This window comes from Balaenoptera musculus, chromosome 2 (assembly GCF_009873245.2).
Source record: "Balaenoptera musculus isolate JJ_BM4_2016_0621 chromosome 2, mBalMus1.pri.v3, whole genome shotgun sequence".
NCBI lineage: Eukaryota > Metazoa > Chordata > Mammalia > Artiodactyla > Balaenopteridae > Balaenoptera > Balaenoptera musculus.
Genome location: NC_045786.1, coordinates 59886079 through 59895338, shown reverse-complemented (window position 1 = coordinate 59895338; position 9260 = coordinate 59886079). Strand labels below are relative to the sequence as shown.

The 9260-nt window shown below is 43.6% G+C and overlaps 1 protein-coding gene across 1 annotated transcript; it reads left to right on the top strand.

The window, feature by feature from the left end:
• The first annotated feature begins 2548 nt into the window (after positions 1 to 2548).
• On the top strand, positions 2549 to 3060 carry LOC118890341 (40S ribosomal protein S20). The gene has a single exon (XM_036843067.1). The coding sequence runs from the start codon at positions 2668 to 2670 to the stop codon at positions 3025 to 3027; it is 360 nt and encodes a 119-aa protein (XP_036698962.1). The 5' UTR covers positions 2549 to 2667; the 3' UTR covers positions 3028 to 3060.
• The last annotated feature ends 6200 nt before the right edge of the window (positions 3061 to 9260 follow it).

Genomic DNA, 9260 nt, shown 5'->3' with positions numbered 1-9260 from the left:
GTAAATTTAAGAAAATTGAAATCATATCAGGCATCTTTTCTGACCACAACGCTATGAGACTAGATATCAATTACAGGGAAAAAAACGTAAAAAACACAAACACATGGAGGCTAAACAATACGTTACTAAATAACCAAGAGATCACTGAAGAAACCAAAGAGGAAATCAAAAAATACCTAGAGACAAATGACAATGAAACGACAATCCAAAACCTATGGGATGAAGCAAAAGCAGTTGTAAGAGGGAAGTTTATAGCAATACTATCCTACCTCAAGAAACAAGAAACATCTCAAATAAACAATCTAACCTTACACCTAAAGGAACTAGAGAAAGAAGAACAAACAAAACCCAAAGTTAGTAGAAGGAAGGAAATCATAAAGATCAGAGCAGAAATAAATGAAATAGAAACAAAGAAAACAACAGCAAAGATCAATAAAACTAAAACCTGGTTCTTTGAGAAGATAAACAAAATTGATAAACCATTAGCCAGACTCATCAAGAAAAAGAGGGAGAGGACTCAAATCAATAAAATTAGAAATGAAAAAGGAGAAGTTACAACAGACACCACAGAAATACAAAGCATCCTAAGAGACTACTACAAGCAACTCTATGCCAATAAAATGGACAACCTGGAAGAAATGGACAAATTCTTAGAAAGGTATAACCTTCCAAGACTGAACCAGGAAGAAATATAAAATATGAACAGACCAATCACAAGGAATGAAATTGAAACTGTGATTAAAAATCTTCCAACAAACAAAAGTCCAGAACCAGATGGCTTCACAGGTGAATTCTATCAAACATTTAGATAAGAGCTAACACCCATCCTTCTCAAACTCTTCCAAAAAACTGCAGAGGAAGGAACACTCCCAAAGTCATTCTATGAGGCCACCATCACCCTGATACCAAAACCAGACAAAGATACTACAAAAAAAGAAAACTACAGACCAATATCACTGATGAATATAGATGCAAAACTCCTCAACAAAATACTAGCAAACAGAATCCAACAATACATTAAAAGGATCATACACCATGATCAAGTGGGATTTATCCCAGGGATGCAAGGATTCTTCAATATACGCCAATCAATGTGATACACCATATTAACAAATTGAAGAATAAAAACCATATGATCATCTCAATAGATGCAGAAAAAGCTTTTGACAAAATTCAACACCATTTATGATAAAAACTCTCCAGAAAGTGGGCATAGAGGGAACCTACCTCAACATAATAAAGGCCATATACGACAAACCCACAGCAAACACCATTCTCAATGGTGAAAAACTGAAAGCATTTCCTCTAAGATCAGGAACAAGACAAGGATGCCCACTCTCACCACTATTATTCAACATAGTTTTGGAAGTCCTAGCCACGGCAATCAGAGAAGAAAAAGAAATACAAGGAATACAAATTGGAAGAGAAGAAGTAAAACTGTCACTGTTTGCAGATGACATGATACTATACAAAGAGAATCCTAAAGATGCCACCAGAAAACTACTACAGCTAATGAATAAATTTGGTAAAGTTGCAGGATACAAAATTAATGCACAGAAATCTCTCTCATTCCTATACACTAATGATGAAAAATCTGAAAGAGAAATTAAGGAAACACTCTCATTTACCATTGCAACAAAAAGAATAAAATACCTAGGAATAAACCTACCTAGGGAGACAAAAGACCTGTATGCAGAAAACTATAAGACACTGATGAAAGAAATTAAAGATGATACAAACAGATGGAGAGATATACCATGTTCTTGGATTGGAAGAATCAATATTGTGAAAATGACTACACTACCCAAAGCAATCTACAGATTCAATGCAATCCCTATCAAATTACCAATGGCATTTTTTACAGAGCTAGAACAAAAAATCTTAAAATTTGTATGGAGACACAAAAGACCCCGAATAGCCAAAGTGGTCTTGAGGGATAAAAACAGAGCTGGAGGAATCAGACTCCCTGACTTCAGACTATACTACAAAGCTACAGTAATCAAGACAATATGGTACTGGCACAAAAGCAGAAATATAGATCAATGGAACAGCATAGAAAGCCCAGATATAAACCCACGCACCTATGGTCAACTGATCTATGACAAAGGAGGCAAGGATATACAATGGAGAAAAGACAGTCTCTTCAATAAGCGGTGCTGGGAAAACTGGACAGCTACATGTAAAAGAATGAAATTAGAACACTCCCTAACACCATACACAAAAACAAACTCAAAATGGATTAGAGACCTAAATGTAAGACCAGACACTATAAAACTCTTAGAGGAAAACATAGGAAGAACACACTTTGACATAAATCACAGCAAGATCTTTTTTCATCCATCTCCTAGAGTAATGGAAATAAAAACAAACAAATGGGACCTAATGAAACTTAAAAGCTTTTGCACAGCAAAGGAAACTACAAACAAGACAAAAAGACAACCCTCAGAATGGGAGAAAATATTTGCAAACGAATCAATGGACAAAGGATTAATCTCCAAAATATATAAACAGCTCATGCATTTCAATATTAAAAAAACAAACACCCCTCTCTTGGAGGAAGACGCGGTCGCTGTTGCTGCGGAGCCTTGGGCTTCCCGCTCCCGCTCCTGACTCACCGCTGTTCGCTCTCGCGGAGGAACAAGTCGGTCAGGAAGCCGCACCGCAGCCATGGCTTTTAAGGACACCGGAAAGACTCCCGTGGAGCCCGAGGTGGCAATCCACCGGATTAGGATCACTCTCACCAGTCGCAACGTGAAGTCGCTGGAGAAGGTGTGTGCCGACCTGATCAGAGGCGCGAAGGAGAAGAATCTCAAGGTGAAGGGGCCGGTGCGGATGCCCACGAAGACCCTGAGAATAACGACGAGGAAAACGCCCTGCGGGGAAGGTTCTAAGACTTGGGACCGTTTCCAGATGAGGATCCACAAGCGCCTCATCGACCTGCACAGCCCTTCCGAGATCGTCAAGCAGATCACTTCCATCAGCATTGAGCCGGGAGTCGAGGTGGAAGTCACCATCGCAGATGCTTGAGCCAGCGGCTCTAATAAATTGATAATCGGCAAACAAAAAAAAAAAAAAAAAAAAAAACAAACACCCCAATCCAAAAATGGGCAGAAGACCTAAATAGACATTTCTCCAAAGAAGACATACAGATGGCCACGAAGCACATGAAAAGATACTCAACATCACTAATTATTAGAGAAATGCAAATTAAAACTACAATGAGGTATCACCTCACACCAGGTAGAATGGGCATCATCAGAAAATCTACAAACAACAAATGCTGGAGAGGGTGTGGGGAAAAGGGAACCCTCTTGCACTGTTTGTGGGAATGTAAATTGATAGAGTCACTATGGAGAACAGTATGGAGGTTCCTTAAAAAACTAAAAATAGAATTACCATATGACTCAGCAATCCCACTACTGGGCATATACCCAGAGAAAACCATAATTCAAAAAGATACATGTACCCCAATGTTCATTGCAGCACTATTTACAATAGCCAGGACATGGAAGCAACCTAAATGCCCATCGACAGATGAATGGATAAAGAAGAAGTGGTACATATATAAGATGGAATATTACTCAGCCATAAAAAGGAACAAAATTGGGTCATTTGCAGAGACATGGATGGATCTAGAGACTGTCATACAGAGTGAAGTAAGTCAGAAAGAGAAAAACAAATATATATTAACATGTATATGTGGAACCTAGAAAAATGGTACAGATGAACCAGTTTGCAGGGCAGAAATTGAGACACAGATGTAGAGGACTAACATATTGACACCACGGGGGGCAAGTGGTGGGGGGGTGCGGTGGGATGAACTGGGAGATTGGGATTGACATGTATACACTAATATGTATAAAATGGATAACTAATAAGGACCTGCTGTATAAAAAAATAAATAAAATTAAATTAAAAAAATACACCAAAAAAAAATTGGAAAATTTTCAAAATTGACGGGATGAAAAGGGAAAAACAAACTCTATTGTAACATTACCTGGCCCTTATATAAGCTGGGGAATGGAGAAAAATGGCCTGAAAATGGGTCTCTAAATTATAATACCATCTTGCAATTGGATCTTTACTGTCACAAGATGGGAAGATGGACTGGGGTTCCCTACATTCAAGCGTTCATGATCCTTTACCAAAAACCAGCTCTATGCAGTTCCTGTAATCAAAAGCCTGGGGAATCAGAAAACACTCCTGATGTTTTAGATGACCCCATTCTAACCTTCCCCAACTCTCAGGGGGGAAATCAAGCCCCACCTACTTCCCCGGAGCCACCTACTTCTCTGGGTCCCTCTGACCAATCCCAAACTCCACCTCGCTACGTCCCTTTATATCTTCCATTGCCCCAGGAGGGAGAGACTAGTCCCTCCAGGGTAACCTGTAGTGGAACTTCCTGTCACTCTGAATCAGGTTCAAAGTTAGCCCCCACCTCTGCCCCACAAGGCCTTTACCCCCTTCAGGACGGAGGGATGACTAGAGTGCATGTCCCCTTCTCAATGGGAGACTTAGGAATCTGTAAGGAGATGTTTGGCAGGTTCTCAGAGAACCCTGACAATTTTAGGGATGAATTTATGAGGTTGGGGTTGACATTCTCTCTCACCTGGCAGGACATCACGGTTATTCTGGCCCACTGTCACACCCCAGATGAAAAGGAGCGTATACTGAGGAAGGCCAGGGAACATGGAGATGGCCTACTGGCAACCAGTCTACACCACCATATTTATCAGGCAGGTGAGAACACAATCCCAGAACATGATCCCCACTGGGACTACGAAGATCGTCTAGGCCAGGGTAGGATGAGACATTATATCACTTGCCTATCAGAAGGAATGAAAAGGTGTAGGGTGAAGCCTGTAAATTATGATAAGGTCCAAGAGGTTACACAGGAAAAAGATGAAAACCTGGCAGTCTTCCTGAGCTGGGTGACAGACACATTCAGGAAGAACACCAATACAGACCCTGAGTCCTCAGAAGGAAGGACACTCTTGGCCATGCATTTTATCACCCAGGGTACTCCTGATATCCAGAGAAAAATTCAAAAGCTTGAGGCTGGGCCCCAAACCCCGTTGTCAACCTTGGTAGAGGAGGCCTTCAAGGTCTAGAACAACCGAGAGTTAACACTTAACGGAGGAGGCCAATAAGGATAAGAGGCTAATAAAGAAAATGCAGCTTTTGGTTCCTCTGATCCACCCACCACCTCGAGGGGGCCCTGGAGGGCCGAGAAGGCTGGACAGACCACCAAGAAGCTGCCTGGGCCTGAACCAGTGTGCCTTTTGTCGGAAAGGGGGGCACTGGGGGGGGGAATGTCCTGAGCGCCCTCTAGTGGGATGCCTGAGGGGCAACTCTGATTGGCCCCAGTTCCTTGTGAATCTCTCTGATGAGAGATTCCCACACACCGACTGACGGGGCCCGAGCACCTGCCCGGCTCCAGATCCCACTCGATCGATCCTCATTACTCCAGCGGAGCCTCAGGTGACCCTTGATGTGGAAGGTAGAAGAACTAAATTTCTTGTAGACACTGGAGCCGCCTGCTCTGTTCTGACTTGGCCAGCTGTCCCCCTCTCCAACCGAGCGTACTGGGCTGGGAGTTAATGGACAGCCAAAAGTAAGGCGATTTACATCTCCCCTTGCCTGCAGAATCGGGTCCATTATTATTACTTACTCCTTTTTGTATATGCCAGAATGCCCTGTCCCTCTCCTCGGGAGAGATGTGCTAAATAAGTTAGGAGCTAGTATATTCTTAGGACAGGGTGAAGTCCAACGAGGTAGAGAATTCAGAGAATGCCATCTATTAGTAGCCCCAGATGACCCACCTGCTGGTCATTATAATTCTCCCCAAAACATCCCCCAAGGTGTTAGAGAATGAGTAGATCCTGAAGTTTGGAATACATCGGTGCCAGGGAGGGCAAAACGTGTTCCCCCAATAAAAAAAAAGTTTAAGGCCTGGGAAAAATACTCCTGGAAAAGATAATATCCTTTAAAGCCTGAAGCCCTGAGGGGAATCCAACTGCTGCTCAGCAAATTCCTAAAACACTGACTCATTAGGCCCTGCCAATCCCCTTGCAATACCCCCATCCTCCCCATTCAGAAGCCTAATGGGGAATATCCGTTTGTGCAAGACTTACGAGCAGTGAATGAGGCAGCCATCCCTATTCACCCACTGGTGCCAAACCCATACACCCTCACCCATGTGCCGAGGAGCGCTCAGTATTTGTTTTGGACCTCACAGATGTGTTTTTCTGTATTCCCCTACATCCTTTTTGCCTTTGAATTGGATGGATGCTGACACCCTGGAGGCTACCCAGTATACCTGGACAGTGCTTCCTCAGGGTTTTCAGGACAGCCCCCATCTTTTTGGAAACACGTTAGCAAGGAAACTGAGGAAACTGGGCCTTGAGAAGGGAACTCTGCTACAATATGTTGATGTGATTTATTGATAAGTAGTGAGACCAAACAAGATTCAGATCAAAATACCGTTAGGGTCCCAAATTTTCTGGCAAAAAGGGGATGTAAAGTCTCTTCAACCAGGGCTCAGATCTCACAGCAACAGGTTCAATATTTAGGATTTGTTTTGAGCCCAGGGGTATGAGCCCTGGCCATAGATCGAAAAACAGCAATTAGTGCATTACCATCTCCAACCACAGAGGCAACTCCGAGGCTTTCTCAGGATGGCTGGGTTCTGTCGTATCTGGATTCCAAATTATGGCCTTATAGCCAAACCTCTATATGAGGCTCTAGAGGGAGAAGAAAGGGAACTCCTTCAATGGAATAAGGACTACCAGCAGGGCTTTGAGACCGAAAGCCTGAGTTGAGCAGAGCACCAGCACTGGGGCTTCCAAATCTGGATAAGCCCTTCACCCTATACATTCACAAGAGGTCAGGGACAGCACTAGGAGTCCTGACCCAAAAGCTGGGACTGGATCAAAGACCAGTGGCTTACTTTTCAAAACAACTGGATTCAGTGGCCCTGGGATGGCCAAGCTGCCTGTGGGCAGTAGCAGCCACAGCCCTGTGGGTTAATGAGGCTTCCAAACTCATCCTGGGACAACACTTAGATGTGTTAACCCCTCATGAGGTACAACCTGTGCTGGAAGTCAAGGGACATCATTGGTTGACTGGCGGAAGGTTAACAAGATATCAGGCCCTCCTAATGGATACCCCTGACATTCCCTTAAAGGTATGCCAAACCCTGAACCCGGCAACTCTGTTTCCAGAGGGCGAGAGTGGAGACTCAGTGCATCCGTGTATTGAGACCATAGAACAAACTTAGTCCAGCAGGTCTGATCTTCTAGATGAGCCTTTTGACAGCCCTGAGGTCGAATGGTTTACCGATGGGAGCAGTTTTGTAGAAATGGGAACCCGAAAGGCGGGGTATGCCATAGTTAGTCTAGATGAAATTATAGAAGCCAAGGCCCTGCCACCCCAGACATCAGCCCAGAAGGCTGAACTAATTGCATTAATGAGAGCTTTGCAATTAGGGAAGGATAAGAAATTAAATATTTTTACTGACTCTAATTATGGGTTCCATGTGCTACAGGCTCATGCTGCCATTGGAAAGAAAGGGGAATGTTAACCCCTAGAAATTCCCCCATAAAACATAAAGATTTGATTCTGGCTCTTTTAGAAGCAGTGCAGCTCCCGACCCAGGTAGCAGTAGCCCACTGTAGGGTCCATCAGAGGGGTGGATTTTTTGTGAGCCAAGGGAACAGCAAAGCTGATCAAATCGCAAAACAGGCAGCTTGATTTCAGGAACCTGAACAAATTTTGGCCCCCCGAACTCCCTAGCCTTCCCCAGTATTCCCCACAGGAACAAGAAAATGCTGAGAAATGGGACTATGAGAAAGGAAGCAAAAGGTATAAAAAGGAGGCAAAAGGTATAAAAAGGAGGATAAGGTTCTAACCCCTGAGGCCCAACAGTGGAAACTCACTAAGAGCTTACATGATGCCACCCACTATGGGAGGATGCACTATGGGACTTGATGCAAAAGGCTTTTTCAGGGAAGGGGCTTAAAAAAGCAGTAAAACAAGTAACACTTGCCTGTGATTTATGTGCCTGTAATAACCCACAGACCCATCCAATCCCCCCTTCGTTACTCAGGCCAATTCAATGCCGAGGGACATACCCGGGGGAAGACTGGCAGTTAGATTTCACCCAATGCCCCCATGATGAGGATATAAATATCTTCTGGTGTTTGTTGATACTTTCACAGGATGGGTTGAAGCCTTACCCTACCCGATCTGAAAAGACTATGGAAGTCTGTATGTCCCTTTTAAAAGAAATAATTCCTTGGTTTGGACTTCCAAAGTCCCTGCAGAGTGATAACAGGCCCTTTATAACCATAATCACACAGGGGTTCACAATGGCCCTAGGGATAGATTACAAGCTACACACTTCTTGGCACCCCCAGTCTTCAGGGAAGGTAGAGAAAATGAACCATACTTTAAAGAAAACCTTAGCAAAGCTCTGCCAAGACACTCATGAACCCTGGACCAGCTTGCTTCCTACTGCACCCCTCAGGGTCCGTATAGCCCCCAGGAGTGGTCTGAGGCTTAAGCCATTTGAAATGACCTATGGGAGGCCTTTTCTTACTACTGACATTGTACTGGATGAGGAAGTAAACCAGGCCCTGAGATATATTATTAATCTAGGACAAGTTCAGAAGGCAATCCAGGACTATGCCCACAAAGCACTGCCAGCTCCCACTAAAAATACAGAAGAAGGAGCAGTTCCTTCACAAATAAACCCCAGGGACCAAGTTCTTAAAACCTGGAAAGTTGGATCCCTGAAGACCAACTATTGCCAAAATGGAAGGTCCCCTATAAAGTAATTTTAGCCACTCCCACTGCTGTCAAACTCAAAGGATATCTAGTTGGGTACATTTGTCCACACTAAAGCTTTTACCTCCAGAAGCCCCCCAGGTCACAACAGAAGAACAATACACCTGTAAGCCAGTGGAAGATCTGAGCTATCTATTCAAAAGACAGGCACCATTGACAGATAGTCTGTGTGATAACTAATACTTTCTGCTGCACCTGGATCAATGCGACAGGACAGGTAGAAGTTAATATTAAGGAAATATATGCCCGAGCAAAGTGGCTTCACAGTTTTGGCAGGGATTATACCGCCTCAGCTATCTGGTCAACAGTTAAGGAAGCCCTCCCAAAGTGAACCTGGTTCCTTCCCTTTCTAGGCCCTTTAATGGCTATTGTTGTTCTTCCCCTTTTTAGCCCTTGTTTGTTTAACCTTCTGG

Bases quoted from the DNA above. Each gene is read 5' to 3' on its own strand.
- LOC118890341 (XM_036843067.1), top strand. From the start codon at position 2,668: ATGGCTTTTAAGGACACCGGAAAGACTCCCGTGGAGCCCGAGGTGGCA.